At 32.4% G+C, this 17518-nt stretch overlaps 1 protein-coding gene and 1 pseudogene across 1 annotated transcript; one reads left to right on the top strand and one right to left on the bottom strand.

The window, feature by feature from the left end:
* The first annotated feature begins 4046 nt into the window (after positions 1-4046).
* LOC123302300 lies at positions 4047-4342 on the top strand (annotated as a pseudogene).
* Positions 4343-6378: 2036 nt separating this feature from the next.
* On the bottom strand, positions 6379-16708 carry LOC123302299. Its single transcript, XM_044885171.1, has 3 exons — positions 16020-16708; positions 13003-13047; positions 6379-6442 (listed from the first exon to the last, which is right to left on the bottom strand). Exons 1-3 carry the CDS (start codon positions 16706-16708, stop codon positions 6379-6381), a joined length of 798 nt encoding a protein of 265 aa, XP_044741106.1.
* Between the last annotated feature and the right edge of the window lie 810 nt (positions 16709-17518).

Below are 17518 nucleotides of genomic sequence, written 5' to 3'. Positions count from 1 at the left end.
AACTGTTGTTGCCTATCAAAATTATATTGAATGTCACATCCGTTAAAATATTTAATGATTTCCACTGGCGGTCTCAAATTTCCAAAACTATCATAATAGATGACACTTCGATTGTACTTTTTATATGCCGTCCAGTGTGTGCCACTATTTTTGGATACATCATGGTTGATAATTCCTGTTTCATATTTATATGGTCTTTTGGGTAGGGTGTCACGCATAAAAACACCACGAAAATACGGAATTTTAAATTGTTTAGCATACGCACGTAGCTCCGTATCGTAAAGTGCTCTACGTGGTAGCGTTTCAATTAGTTTTTTGCTAAATATAACCCCATGCCTTTGTTGTACGGTCTTAAATACAAGCCTTTACCCATTGCTATAGCTTCCATTGTTTTGTTGTGTCTTTGACTCTCATTAAGTTGATCACGAGCACTTTTATAATTTGTAACGGCTTTAGCAATACCCGACGCTCCACCAGCCAAAGCACCTAAAGCAGAGAGTCCTGCGAATATTGGAATTAATGGAAGTATACCTCCAGACTTTGGAACTGGTATTACACGTGTGGGCGCTTTAATACGTTGACCTCGCACGGCTGCTTTTGCTATTTTTACTGCTGCTTTTAAGTCCGTTGGATGTGATTTTTTCAATGCATTTCGTGCCTTTCGCACTGATGCTGTAAAGTTTATAGTTTTCTTTGTCTTTTTCATCTTTTTCTTTTTTAATCCCATACCAAGTGAAGTTTTTGCCTTCATGGCGCCTGTAACGAATAAAGCGGATGCTTTTTCACCAATTGTTGAATCAGATGCTTTGGCACGTTTCCAAGCGGCTTCAGCTAATTGTTTATCTGCTAGATGACGCTCCTTTAAGTCTTTACTTTTTGAATATGCCATATCATGTACCATACAAGCCTGATCCAATGCGTTTTTTGGTTTATCACCACGCGCTAATCGTTCTGCCAGCTTAGATCCAGGTCCACAATATTGATAAGTTGGTATGTGTAACTCAAACGGTAATTTATTTATAAGTGTGTTAACAATACCTCTTCCTTTGTGTTGTTGCTTCTGATGTGACATACTACTAAATGATTTAAACAATTAAGTTCACATATATTTAAATGTTTATAAAATGGGTTGTATTGAAATTTTAGTCTTAGTTACATTAAAAATGCGTTTTCATAAACAACAACCCGCTCTGAGTGTTGAAAATTTAATACCAGAAAATACAGACACACAAACATATCATGGTCCTCTATTTTCAGATTCACTACGAACAATAATATGTGGCCCTAGTGGTTGTGGTAAAACCAATGTTATGTTGAATTTAATTTATGATGAAAACGGTTTACGCTTTGAAAACATTTATGTGTACAGTAAATCTCTTTACCAACCGAAATATCAATTACTAGAAGAGACTTTAAAATTAGTGGAAGGGGTTGGATATTTTCCATTTAGTGATACTAGTGAAATTCTTAGTCCGAATGAAGCTCGAGAAAAAAGTCTTTTCATTTTTGATGATGTGAGCTGTCATTCACAACAGAGAATTAGAGAATACTTTAGTATGGGTCGTCATCGAAAAATTGATTGTTTCTACCTATGTCAGAGCTACGCACGTGTTCCAAAGCATAACATAAGGGACAATGTTAATTGCTTGGTGTTATTCAAAACGGACGAAATGAATCTAAAACACATATTCTACGATCATGTTGGCTCTGATATAAATTTGCAAAAATTTCATGATTTATGTCGACATTGTTGGAGTTCACCAAATGGATTTGTTGTAATAATGAAAAATTTCTCTATGAATGCGGGTCGTTATAGGAATGGATTTGATGAATTTATTGAACTGTAGTGTCACCAATACTTTATGTGTTTTTTCAGATTCATAATAATAATTTTTTTCTGTAAATTTTTTTTTAATGTAAATTTTAATCATTAATAAATAAAAAAAAAAAAAATATTTATAAGATTTTTATTAAATAAAACCTTTATTCTAATCTCATAACACGTGTAAAATTATTTTAAGATCTAATGCGATTCAAACAAGTTTAAACATGTTCAAACAAGTTTGAACATGTATTTTTATTCAAACAAGTTTGAACTTGTAGCAGGATGATGATATCATATTTTTCAAGGTCAAATCTATTTCAACATATTCTTGAGAATAGCTGACACGTGTAAAATTATTTTAAGATCAAAGTCCATTCAAACAAGTTTGAACATGTATTTTTATTATGTAAATTTCAAGTGTCATATTACATCGCTTAATCATAAAAAAAAATTAACATCCGGTCACGTGTCTTGAATTTTATCATGTATATTTAAAGTGTCAAATTACAATATTTTTCAAGGTTAGATGATATCTATTTCAACATATTCTTGAAAATTGCAGACTCATAATATTCTTTTCTTGGAATTCAGATTTGCAAATTATTATCTAACACGTTCAAGTGTCATATTACATTGCTTAATCATAAAAAAATATTAGCATCCGGTCACGTGTTTTGACACATGTAAAATTATTTCAAACAAGTTTGAACTTGTTACAAGATGATGATATCATATTTTTCAAGGTCAAATCTATTTCAACATATTCTTGAAAATTGCTGACACGTGTAAAATTATTTTAAGATCAAAGTCCATTCAAACAAGTTTGAACATGTATTTTTATTATGTAAATTTCAAGTGTCATATTACATCGCTGACTCAATAAAAAAAAAAAAATTAACATCCGGTCACGTATCTTGAATTTTATCATGTATATTTAAAGTGTCAAATTACAATATTTTTCAAGGTCAAATTAACATATTCTTGAAAATTGCTGACTAATGTCAACGTCCCGCCCCCCGTTCACTCCCCGTCAAGCACCACTATTGGTCAAAGCCAATGACGTCATCAATGCTTAGGCAGCCATTATTCTCCTCCACCACACCTCCCGACTCCATCTTGATTTACTATTGGCCAATGCCGAGGTTTCCAACATTCACCTAGGTTTGCCCTTACGTCCCGCCCCCTGTTCACTCTCCGCCACTATTGGTTAAAGCCAACCCCCCGTTTAGCCATTCCTCACCCCACCACACCTCCCAACGCCATATTGATTTTTACAGCGCTACTATTGGTCAATGACGTCATCTATCCCCTCCAACTTCGCATTCACCTAGGTTTGCCCTTTTTTGAAAAGTGTACCATCCATCTGCGCCAGGAGTGGGCTCGATTATCTCATCTAACGTCCAATTCCCGCCCCCTTTAACCCCCACTTCCAAGAAACACACTCCTGTCAACCACGCCCACCACTTTAAGCCCCACTTCCACCAAGAAACACACTAACGCTCTGTCAGCCACGCCCCACCACACCTCCCAACGCCATCTTGATTTACTATTGGTCAATGACGTCATCTATCCCCTCCAACTTCGCCTTCAACTGAGGTTTCCAACATTCACCTAGGTTTGCCCTTTTTGGAAAAGTGTACCATTATTTTGTGCCAGGAGTGACCTGACTCTTCTACTTCTATACTCTGATAGCTATCCAATAGACTTGAACAACAATTTTAAAAATTGATATAAATACAAATACAGCAACAGTTTAATTCGCAACGATGATGTATTATAGGTAAAGGTTAGGCTAGGAACTATAGATTCTAGGACGTATTGTAATTCAACATTGTAAACTGACGAAATTAATAAATAATTTAATAACTTCAACTTTTAGACGCAATTGAACGTATGACTTTGTAGTATCAAAATGTGTAATATAAGTTGTAAATTTAAAAGTAGGTAATCGTCAACGTAGTAAAAATGGTATTCAACGGGTTTGGAGAGGTGGAAGTCGGCGTTTTTTGTGGCCAAAACGTGGGCAGGATACAAAATATACAATCATTTTTGAATAATTCTTCACACAAAAAAAAAAAAAATAAATAAATAAAAATAACAAATTCACGTACATCAGTGTTTCTTGTTAAAACATTATTATTTTTCTTAAATAGCTAGAACCAAGTAAAATTGCTCGTAAATAAACTGGTGGCAAAGCATCAATTACACCAATTACTAACGAACGCCGCATGATTATCGTCCTGGTATAGAAGCACTACGAGCAATTCGTCGCTATCAAAATACTACTGAATTGTTAATTTGTAAATTATTATTTCAACGTTTAGTACATGAAATGCACCAGATTTTAAACAGACTTACGTTTGCAAAGTTCAGCTCTTACGGCATTACAAGAAGCTAGTGAAGCCAATTTAGTAGGTTTATTTGAAGATATCAATTTATGCGCAATCCATGCAAACGTGTAATAAGTATGCCAAAGGACATACAAGAGCAAAACGTATTCGTGGAGAACGTGCATAAGCGTTTAAAAGAAAGCGAAAAAAAAATATTTTGCGTCCTATTCACAAGGCCAAAATATATTATTAAATAAGAGTATATTTTTATTATTATCCAGTCAAATTCATCCATAAAATATAAGTAAGGTTACAAAAATTCCCATAGAGCTAAAAATTGGTACGAATGTTCAGAATAATATTATAAATGAATTGTGAAAAGTCCCCATCAATCCCTATTGCTCAAAAAATTTTATTGAGGGGGGAAGTTTGCAAAAATAGGCTTTTCGCGTTTTTCAGCAAAACGATGAGTTTCACAGCAAAAATAGTTAAGACAAAAATTATAGATTATCCGATTTTCTACCCAAAGTGTCTCAATACCTTTTTTCAAAGAATTGCACAAATTATTTTTTTCGTACTACATTTTTGAACCGTTATACGAGTAAAAATATGAGGACTTATTTTTGATGAACCAGCTTCTTCTTCTTGGTGCTGTGTTTTCACAGCATCAATGCTACTCTTTCGAGTATAATTTTTTCATCACTGCATATGAATTTTTACAGATGTCTGGTCTTTCAGACACTCCGAAAATTCACCACCTCTTTCAATACTTACGACCAACAGTATTTTGTGGAGTATGAGACCTTTGAAACGAGGCAGGTATACGAGCATCACCACGCTGACAATTGAATGGAAGACAGATGTTACTCAGGCCATGCTACTAAAAAAAAATAGGGACGGAGTTCTTGACGTTGATTTATATTCTAAAAATTTTTAAATTTGTATATATTATCATATTTTTACTCGTATAACGATTCAAAAATGTATAGAAACGTGCATATTACGAATAAAATAATTTTTTCAATTCTTTGAACCGTTATATCACGAAAATGACAGCACTTATGAAAAAAGGAGCAGAGACACATTTTAAATGATCTACAATTTTTGTCTGAACTATTTTTGCAGTTAAACTCACCGTTTTGATGAAAAACGCGAAAAAACTATTTTTGCAAACTTCCCCCCTCAATAAAATTTTTTTCACAAGGGGAATTGATGGGAACTTTTCACAATTCATTTATAATAGTATTCTGAACATTCATACCAATTTTTAGCTCTATGGGAATTTTTGTAACCTTCAAAGTGTAATTTGACTGGATTAAAAAATATTACACATAAATTATTCAAATGAAATAAAACATTATTAAATTTCTGATATAATTGTAATATAAGCTATGCCAAATACTAACTTTATTTCATATAAATATTTATATTATTTTATTCAATTGAAATTTTAAAATCTCTTCTCCTTTTGAAGTAACCAGGCCATGGTATGAATTATTAATGCAATAAATTTGTGAATTTTTTTACAAAAATAATGTTTGGTAATTGAAATATAATATAAATAATTAAATAGAAAATTTATGTAAGTCAAATAATTTAAGTAGTGTCCATTTTTGAATGCAAGGGCTGAAAACTTCAGAACCCAACCAACTGCTCTATCCATAGTAGAAAAAATTACCTAAATAGAATGTAAGTAATTTTTATACACTAAAAATAAAATAAAAATATTTAATGGTTAAATTACATATCCATAGTAAGCTTTTTAATAAAAGGTCACAAATTTCTTTTAAATATGAATATTGTTTTAATAAATAATATTATGTAAAAAAATGTCATAAAAAAAAAGATTAATTAACTTTATATTTACTCTCTCGAGGGAAAACAATTGTGTTTTCGAAAAAACGTTTCAAATAAAAGTGTCTTATTTTTATGTAAGGAACATGTTTTATACTTAATTTTTTTTTATCTCTTACGGTTTTTGCGAAAATAGTAAGTTAATATTTTACTTAGTTTGCTCTTCACGGGAAAACAATTATTTTTACGAAAAAATGTTTCGAGCAGTTCAAGTTGCTTATTTTATTATGAGAAACCTTTGCATATATATAAAAACTTTTATGGTTTTTGAGCTACAAAGAAAATAGAAATACAATTGAATTTTAATCTATTTTCTGTATGGTACGAAAAACAATTATATTTATAAAAAAATGTGTCGAACAAAAGTTGTTAATTTTTATGTAAGAGGATTAACTGAATTTCACCGGTTTTGATTGGTGATTTAGGGTAAACTCTGAAAAAGGGAATTATGAATAAATCACCAATTGTCGGCTGATGTTATTCTACCGCTAATATATTGGTTGTGATCCAAGTTCACTTAATTTAATATAATTGTTTGTATTAAAATTAACTATGTTTTGAATCACTAAAATTCCTTCGATATTAAGAAATAAACTCAACTAGCTGAATTAATTTCAAAAAAACTAAATTTACATTAAACTATTCCAAACTACCTGGAATGGACAACTTTTAAAAATACAAAACCAACTAACTGGGATCGATTTTAAACTAACTGAATATATTTTTTACAAATAAACTAGTGCCGACCTAATAATGTGTCGGTTGATTTAACTAATTTTTATTTATCGATATTTGATTTGATTCGATTAGTCTAGGCGCCAACATAGCCCCCCCCCGCCACCTCCATTCAGAACGATATTTTTTGAGCCAACTCAGAAAAACGCTTCTGAAACTAATAATTTTTTCATACGATATGCAATGAGCAGTCTAGAGTATATAATAAGTCTACAACGCAACATAAATAACCAACCAAAGTGTCAAATAATACACAGTACAATAACTAGTAGACTTAAAGTTACTAAATGTATTTTAAAATAAAGACAATTTAATTTTATATTATCTGAAATTATAATGAAAATCAAAATCAAAATATCGAAAAACCGAATAACTAAATAGTGTTATTGAATTTGTAAAAAAAAAAAAAAAAAAACTAAAACTAAAATTACTAAAGTGATGGTGGGCAAAACCGATGAAAACCTTGATTATTGGGACATAACTTCACAACTGGTCGTTTACATAGACCCGATTTAGTTTTAACCTCAGCGACCCGAACAATGCCATCTATGCCGGGGAATAATTTTTCGACCATACCGACTGGCCGACGAAGAACGGGTACGTTACCTTGTATAATAATAACCAGGGTTCCTAATTGGATAGGAGAACATTCCATTTTTGCCGTTCTTTCAATTGTGTCAAGTCATCTTTTTTCCACCGTTTCCAGAACCCTTCTACCAAGTGCTCCAATAATCGTTTGCGATCGAGCAAATTTACCGGATGGTTTGGAGCACTTGATGAAGGTGATGAATCTAATGGGGTTATAGTAAGAAAATTAGCTGGTGTCAAAGGTATGGAATCGTTAGGGTCCGTACTTAACCAGATAGAGGCCTGGAATTTAGTTATGCCTCTATTTGAACCAATACCCTATTCATACCCAACAACCTTGTAAAAATGGGTCTTAACACATTTTACTTGGCATTCCCATATTCCGGAAAAGTGTTGGCTAAGCGGGGCTTGCAATTTCCAGATGATTTTCCGATGAGCTAACTAGTTAGCCCATTTTTTTTTCAAATTCATCGGAATACAATAATTTGTATAAACTTTCTAATTCGTTTTTGGCTCCAATAAAGTTAGTACCACTATCGGAGTATACCACTGAACCCGCACCCCTTCTGGATAAAAGGCATCTGAATGAAGCCAAAAATAGATCGGTTAATAAATCCGACACAAGTTCTAAATGGAGAGCTTTGGTACATAAGCCTATAAATAAACATAAGTATGCCTTTTGACTCTTTACTTCACGATTCCGACTCATAGTAATGAAGAATGGTCCTGCCAAATGAACCCCAACATGCAAAAAGAATTTTGAAGTTTGTGCAACTCTAACTGAAAGTAAATCCGCCATTTTGGGAAAACAGATTTAATTTAAAACAATGGTTGCACTTCCTCAAGTTATGCCTAATTGTATTACGGGCGCCAAGTATCCAATATTTTTGGCGTAATATGGATGAAACTAACGATGGCCCTGTATGTAAGTTTCCTCTATGACAATTTTTAATTAATAAATTAATAAAATTATCCCTTTTAGGGAGAAGTAGTAGATGCTTTTGCTCTTAGTCTTAAAGACTAAGTGGTCGTAAATTAGCAGTGGAAATACTACTATTTTTCAACGATCGAATATCGCAAAATGGTGATTTTGAATCATCCTAACTAATAAGGCTAATTCAGCTTGAACTAAATAGGAGGCTAATGCTTCCATTAGAAGACAAAATTTTTATAAATCTTAAAATGGAAACGGTTGTTCGAATCATTTTTTTCCAAGAAGAAATTTTCTGAATAAATGAATATACAGAATTTTCCTGCCCTTGAGTAGAAATCATAACCGTTAATTTTTCTTCAGGCATAACGTCCAAATTAACAGTTATTTTTCTTATTGGCCAAGATGAAGGTTCTAATGTTAACCACTCTTGACCCGTAATCCAATTAGGCATTTTCATGAATTGAGATGGACTTAATCCTCGAGAAAGTACATCGCTAATATTTTGTACCCCCTCTACATGAAACAAATTTTCGCTTGGGATTCACGATTGTATTACTGAATCTCGGTTGGCAACAAATGTTTGCCAAGGATAGGGTGTGGATCCAATCACATTTAATATTATTGTCGAATCGTTAAATGCAAATAATTTTCGAACCTGAACGCGCGGTTCCAAACTGGACATAACCAATTTCAGCAATCTGGCCAACAAAACAGCCGCACACATCTCCAATCTTGAAATGGATACCGTTCGCATTGGAGCTATCTTGGTTTGTGCTCATACTAGATTAATCAATATTTTATTAGTCGGTGTAACCGTCCTAATGTAAATCATAGCGCCATAAGATTCTAAACAAGCGTCGCAAAATTCGATTAACTCTACCGGTAAATCTTTAATTACCCCAAAATAACGAGGAATTTGTAACGATTTTTTAACGAAAAATTTTAAATCAGTTTGAAAATTTTCCAGAATGTACAAAGTTCCCTATCAGGAGCCTCGCCCCAATTCAATTTTAAAATCCATGATTTTTTGAATAGTTTTATCAATAGTGTTACAGGTACTAATATACCTAACGGATCAAACGATTGTCGAGAGTACATTACGTTTAGTGCAGGGTCTAAGTTCGGCATTAATACTAAAAGTGAAAACATCCGAATGAGGGTACCACTGCATACCCAATATTTTTAAACTGTCTGAATCATAGGATACTATTTTTGGAGAACGGTCCTTTTCAGGCACAAAAGCAAAAAATTTCTGAGAATTTGTCGCCCATTTTGTTAATTCCAATTGGGCCGATGCAAATAAGTCAATAAAAATAATAATAATAATAATAATTCCGAATAATAGTTGCGAATATAGTTCCGTAGCTTCCTTGGCTGTGTTGTCGCTTGTGACCAAGTCGTCTATGAAAAAATCACGTTGAACAATTAACGGAGCTAACGGGTATTTGTCGGCTTCATCTAACGCCAATTGTTTTACACCAAACATAACCTCTTTACACCAAAACTAATCGTGTCTAACGAATATACCGAAATTTAGTCAGTTTTTAAGAAGCGCCATAATATTAATTGATATTTTCTATGATCTGGATGCATTCCGATTCTCAAATACATTTGACGAATATCTGCTGTGAATGCGACCGAAAACAAACGAAAATTTATAAATAAACATCCGATTGTAGTTAAGCGCCAGTATAAAGCAAGCCATTCTAGGATACTTGCTTTGTAGTTTTAGCGCTTGCATCGGACCCACATCGAAGGGGGGTGGACACACTGTCCGGTATAAACACACCATGTTGTGGAATGAAATAATGAGGGATAGAAGGGTTATTTTTTATTGAAGATATATAACCCTTTTCTAAATGTTCCCTAATTACGGCACTGTGTGTTCCCTAACTATGGCAATTGGGTTTTTATCGAATTTATATTCAAAAGCTTTAAATCGTTTTAAAGCGGATGTGTACGACTCGCCCAATTTATTGGCGCTATATTTAAATGTTAAATTTACCACATAACGTCCCGAATTCTCACGCATTATGGTCGAAGCAAAAAATTTCCACATCTTCTGGACTCTGGAATTTTTGTGTTTGAATGTCCTCTAATTCCCAAAACTTACGCACCAACTTTTCTAATGGCTGTTTCGCCTGAGTGTAAAAAGATTGTACTGACATGGATGCTAATGGAAAATTGGGTACACAGCCCATTATTTCGAAAACCAATTTTGTTTCAAGGCAATAAGTGAATTTACTTTACTTTCAATTTTACGTGATTCTAACAAAGTGGCAAACATTTGAGCCCCTAATATGCCCTCTATAGTACCAGGCTCATAAAATTTATTATCCGCTAATGGTAGATAATAAAAATGTTCCCACGACTCGAAGTTTCTTAGCACAATTTTCCGTCAAAAAATTCCCCTGGCCACCAAAACTAACAAGGAACGTACACCGACATGATTGTAGACATGGACAATTACCGTTGACAACAACACTGTAAACCTGTATTTGATTATAGAATCATCGACTGTCGAACAAAATGCTGACGTTGAGCTACTCCGGGGCTACTTGGACTGTAAGAAGAACCACTTTGACCCACAACGGAACTTCCCTGACCTATACTTATACCATTATTACATACGCTGACTTTTCCCTCCTTGTTTGGGGGCTTGACGAAATGTAGCAAACTATTGTGTTTATATTGGCGTTACATACGGACAGACTTTTACATTGTACAACCTTGTGATTTGCAAAACAATTAATGCACATACCTTTCCCTTTTATTATTTTAAATCTATCCGATGCAGATTTATCTAGAAATTTTTTACAATTTTTTATATCCGTATGTTGATTGAAGTTACAAATTAAACAACGATTTCTTACCCGATTGGTTTCTCCAAAAATGCGTGTGATTTCGATTTTGAATTTCGGTATGTCAAATTGGATTTTCCATAACCTAATATGCCATTGTATATTTGAATCTGGTGCTTGATAAATGCAGTAATTTCCGCATAAGTGAAAATACTGGAATTTCTTCGAGTATTTTCAAACATATTATGCGAATCTGGATCTCATTTCGACCACAATAAATATGCGTAGGTAACATCTAATAAATCAACTATGTCCAATTCCCGTAGGGCACGGTATGATGCATCACATCTGTCTAAGATATTATCCAAATTTTTGCCAGAAGCTGACTATGCAGGTTTAAAAGCCAAAATTTGTGGCAGGTACGAACCGGTCAGGATACGTGGGTTTTGATACCTTTCGCAGAGCTTGTCCCAAATATTTGGATAATTCGATCCAACAGGGGGTACGCCTGTACAAACATTTTTTGCCCTCCCCCAAAGCTGTCCTATTAAATAATTTATTTTGTCCGCATTACTCAATCGACTATTAGTGTGAATGGAGGACTTAAAACACTCATAAAAGAGTGGCCATTCTTGGCTATTACCGGGCAATGTAGGCAGAGATAATTTAGCCAGCTTAGGCATCATTCGAGAAGATCATTCTAAACTGGAAGCAGATGCCTCTTTGACTTTGACTTCGACTTTCGGAGTAATATCTTCAGCGCAAGTTAACATTTCACAATATAAATCTTCGAAAGCCTCGAGTAGTTGAAAATTGGGTACAAAATCGAGATTCATTTTTAAATTCAATTCATTTATCCTTTCAATAATATCGAAGTAACTAGCCTTGGTTTCCTCTAAACATTTGATTTTTGTAAGGAAATTTTTACACACTGTTACATTATCGATACCCTTAAAGTAATCGTGTAATTTTTTAATTTTTCGGAAAACATTTCTTTTCGTCTATTGAGAAGTTTCAGTTTAGCCTCATTACTACTCGCCATTTAATCTTTTTCGTTTGCCAAATAATACTCAAATGTAATAAAAATGTAAACTAAATATGGGAATGAAATATTAAAGAATTGTTATATGAATACGAAATAATAAATAATTTAATTAATTAAATATTAAAACAATTAAATACTAAATTGAATAACAGGTAGATTGGAAACGGATAATTTATCAGAATCGAATAAAACTGGAATAAGCTTTTGAATCGAAAATCTAAAATTATTTTATGAAATCTAAAATAATCGACAAATGAATAAAATTGAAGATAATATAAAAATCGAAAATAATCCTTAATTACAATAAATATTTCAGCAATAAATATTTAAAATTGGAATAAGCTCTTGCATCGAAAATCTAAAATAATCGTCAAATAAATAAAATTGAAGATAAAAAGAAATTCGAAAATTATCAATAATTATAATAAATATTTCAACAAATGATTGAATCAAATTATTGATTGTTACTACGAAATAAATTTAATTATTCAACAGATTTTTGTAAATCACTGCTATATAATTTGAACACACAAATTCTATTTTATTTTTATAAAACAACAAGTCGAAAATCACGTAATACAGACCGCGTGTTTGTTATCCAACCAAATGATAATTTCGATTAAGTATGTTGAAGGTTTAAATTAAATCATACTAAATCGAATTAATCGAATATCGATATTGTTTAATATAACATCCATTAAATATTAAACGAAAAAATTCTAAATCCAAATTGAATCAAAAATGATTCAATATGATCCGGTTTGAAGGATCAAATGTATGGACACGCCTAACTGCAACGTCCACAAGTGTGGACTGTATGCTAACGAAAAAATAATTTGATTCGAAACCTAAAAAACAATTATAAAAAAATAAATTCGTTTTTGACTTACCTTAACTGAATTTCACCGGTTTTGATTGGTGATTTAGGGTAAACTCTGAAAAAGGAAATTATGGATAAATTACCAACTGTCGGCTGATGTTATTCTGCCGCTAATATGTTGGTTGTGATCCAAGTTCACTTAATATAATATAATTGTTGGTATTAAAATTAACTTTGTTTCGAATCACTAAAATTCCTTCGATATTAAGAAATAATCTCAACTAGCTGAATTAATTTCAAAAAAACTAAATTTACATTAAACTATTCCAAACCAACTAGAATGGACAACTTTTAAAAATACAAAACCAACTAACTGGGATCGATTTTAAACTAACTGGACTATTAAATGTACTAATCGAGATTTTGTACAAAAACAAAAAAAATAAAAAATATTTTTTTTTTCAAATAAGCTAGTGCCGACCTCTTAGGTATCGGTTCATTAAACTAATTTTTATTTATCGATATTTGATTTAATTGCATTAGTCTAGGCGCCAACAGTAAGAAACATTTAAACTTTTCTTCTATCTCTTATCGTTTTTGAGCTATTTCAGAAATGATAAACTAATTTTTTGCCACACTTTGCTCTCTCACGAGAAAACTTTTATTTTTACAAAAAAATGTTTCAAGCAAAAGTTGTATTTTATTTTATATAAGAAACATTTTTTACATTTAATTTTTTGTTCTTATGATTTAAAAATCAAAAAATGTGTGCTCTACATGGTATTTTGGATGAGTGGTATTGTAATACTGTAAAATTTAATAAAATATTATGAGAAACGAATTTTTAGGCGTAATTTAATTTTCCATACAAACTGTTTATTGAGAAAAACCAGCTATCTGATTGGTTCATATTTTAACATGGTATTTTATATGGAGGTAAATGCACCTTTAATTAGCAAAATTTCTCATTTTGCGTTCTGTACCAAACCGCAACCTTATAACACTTCTCAGTTTAGCTGTGAATTTATATGAGTGAGAGAAAATTTTATGGCGTGGCCTATTTTTGACGCGTTATTGCTCGGAAACGATGAAAGACGTGAACGTGAAATTTGATATACGGCGTTCCCGAGTATATCTCAACTAAGTGTAACATTATGGCTCAAGTGGTTTCTGAGATACAATGGCGTGAAAAATGGCTATTTAACATCAAGAATATATAGTCACAGCATTTACATACATATATCATATACATTATACATTACATTTTCAATTTTCGACTTTCGATTTTTCATCTTAATAACTATCTACGGCTAGTGCACTGCTATGCTATGATTTGAATTATAAAACTTTGCTGATGCCAAATATATATTTCAATTTGCTAATAGATGTAATTAGATAAAGGTCATAAATTTGGTAGAAAAGTTTTAAAGAAATTTAGTTATAAATTTTGTAAATAAAGATGTTTTAAATTTAAGTGAATCAAGCATTTCTTTTAAAGATAATAAATATTCAATTTAAAGAAAATTCATCTGCGTACCACAGTAAAAATAACTTGTGGTTTATTATTAAACTTGTGGACACATGGATAAGGGAGATCAGATCCCGTTTAGATCTTATGGCTTTGCACATTTCCTAAAAATTAAGGTAATATTAGGGTTAGGAAACACACTAGGAGAAAATAACTGCATATATAATTGAAAAGATGACATTAATTAACATTAAGTTTATTCTGAAACATATTATTCTTTATAAATTTCGATTTTTGCCCCAATTTCCTAGATCAGTTTTTTGTATTTTTAAAATACGTATTTTCGACTACCAAGTAGTCATCATCAGTAAGAATTAGCTAGTGAATGTTGCTCTTTGCTAATTTGGTGGCGGACTGCACACTGTTACTTTCGTGTATTTACAATTTATACTGTTCACAGTATCTGTCAAATTGTAATATTAGTGGCGCTAGCCAATCAACTTTCATCAGTTGACTAATGCTGGCCAATGAGCGTGATACTTGTGCGCAAGCCCATTCGAGTATTTTTTGACGTTTAAAATAATAAATTACAAATCAAACCTAAATTAAAAAACTATAAATAAATCATAAAAATAAATAATCCTTTATTTTTATAACGTATTAACAAATTTTAGAAATTCAACCTTGATTTTGCAATTTTTATTAGATCCGAATTTGGAATAGGTTCTTTGTCCAAGTTCATTGCTTCATTACCCATCATTTGAATGAAGATGCTTTCATAAGCGTCTAATTCGCAAGGATTGGGTACTGATTTTAGGAGCTTAAGGTTTGATTTGTCAATTTTGTGGTCGTTTTCGATAACGTGAGCGGCTACACATGATTTTTCAATTCTTCCATATTTTAAATGGCCCATATGTTCTTTGAATCTTGTGATAATTTGTCTTCTACTTTGACCTACATACTTCTTGGAACAATTTTGACATCCAATGCAATATATTCCCGATTGTTGTTCCATGTTGATTTTATCTTTGGGATTTCCAAGTAACTGTTTTAATTTTGTTCTACTAATGGGTGCTATTTTTAGGTTATGTTCTCCCAGTTCTTTTGTTAATTTGTTGACGTATGGTTGAAAATATGTAAGTTTGCACCATTTCTTTTTATCGATACTGTTTTGTTCTTGTTTCAAAGTTGTTGAATTGTTTCTTTGTATTCTTAATTTTACTTTTCGGATCATATTCTTGATTATTTGTGGATCAAATCCGTTGTATATTGCAACTTGGTGGATATGTTTTAATTCTTTGAAATAGTTTCTGGTGGATAATGGTATTTTTATTAATCGGTTCACTAGGAAGTTGCAAATGGCTAGTTTGTGTTGTGGTGGGCTGTTTGAATCTCCTGTGATGTATCTTTCAGTGTGTGTTGGTTTCCTGTATATGTCAAAATCTAGTTTCTTAGAATTTGTGTTTTTGGAAATTCTTATGTCAAGGAACGGAATCGAACCGTCCTTTCCGATTTCTGTTGTGAAATCAATTGAAGGGTACATGTTGTTCAGCTTATTAAGAAAATCTTGTGGATTTTCTTTTTCTGTGTCAAAAATATTGAAGATGTCATCAACATACCTGTACCAGACAGCGGGAAAATAACTGAATGTTTGTTGGGCTTGTTCTTCGAGGTCTGACATGAAGATGTTGCTCAAGAACGGAGATAACGGATTGCCCATAGACGTTCCAAATGTTTGTTTGTAGTATTTACCTTCGAAGGTAAACACATTTTGCCTCATGCATAGGCGTGTTAATTTTACCAATTCTGTTACTTCATCCATGTGTAAACCTTGATTTTTAAGCCATTTTTCGAACGCTTTTATTGCTTCTGGTATTGGAACACTGGGAAACAAAGCTTTGACATCAAATGACATTAGAACTGCACTTGGTGCCAATTCCGTATCCTTTATTTTGTTAATTAAATCAATACTATTTTTGACGGAAGACGAATCTGATTCGTTATTTAATGTTTGGAATTTGTTTACTAGCCATTTTGCAATTTTGTATGTTGGAGAATTTATACCTGAAACTATGTGTCGCATGGATCCATCTTGTTTGTGTATTTTTGGTAAACAATATAGACGAGGTGTTACAGGGTTCGAACACTGTAATTGAAATTTTAGTTGGTTGTTGATCAACTTTGGACATGCTTTTAAAGTGTCCTTTACATCGTTTACGATTGTGATTAATGGATCCGATCTTTGAACTCTGTATGGACCTTCGTTGAGCATTTTTTCTATTTTTGCTGAATAATCATTTTTGTCCATTATGACGATTGAGTTGCCCTTGTCTGCCTTCAGGTAGTGTACATCCTTTTCAGTAGAAGAGTCAGCCCACTCCTGGCCGAAAAGAATGGTACACTTTTCCAAAAACGGCAAACCTAGGTGAATGTTGGAAACCTCGGTTGAATGCGAAGTTGGAGGGAATAGATGACGTCATTCACCAATAGTAAATCAAGATGGCGTTGGGAGGTGTGGTGGGGGGGAGGAATGGCTAAACGGGGGATTGGCTATGACCAATAGTGGCGCTTAACGGAGAGTGAACGGGGGGCGGGACGTTGACATTAGTCAGCAATTCTCAAGAATATGATGAAATAGATACCATCTAACCTTGAAAAATATTGTAATTTGACACTTTAAATATACATGATAAAATTCAAGACACGTGGCCGGATGTTAATATTTTTATAATAGAATAGGATGAATCAGCAATGTAATATGACACTTGAAATTTACATGATAAAAATACATGTTTCAACTTGTTTGAATCGCATTTTATCTTAAAATAATTTTACACGTGTTACATAATAATTTGCAAGTATGAACAAGTCTGAATTCCAAGAAAAGAATATTATTATGAGAGTGTAAGAGATTGCTCTTACATATGAAAATGTAGAAATCTAAAATACGAAATAAAACCAAAAGGACTATTAATTATTCAATTATAATTAATAGACGAGGAAGGCTGTGACGATGCATTTACCATAACGACATAAATTGTATAAACATTATTCGATTAATAAATTCTTAACTTTGAGTTTGATTTATTATTTCTTACGCGTCTTTCAGCAGAAGGTT

Source organism: Chrysoperla carnea, chromosome X (assembly GCF_905475395.1).
Source record: "Chrysoperla carnea chromosome X, inChrCarn1.1, whole genome shotgun sequence".
Lineage (NCBI taxonomy): Eukaryota > Metazoa > Arthropoda > Insecta > Neuroptera > Chrysopidae > Chrysoperla > Chrysoperla carnea.
Note: the sequence above shows the minus strand (reverse complement) of the source record. Positions and strands in the feature narration are given on the sequence as shown.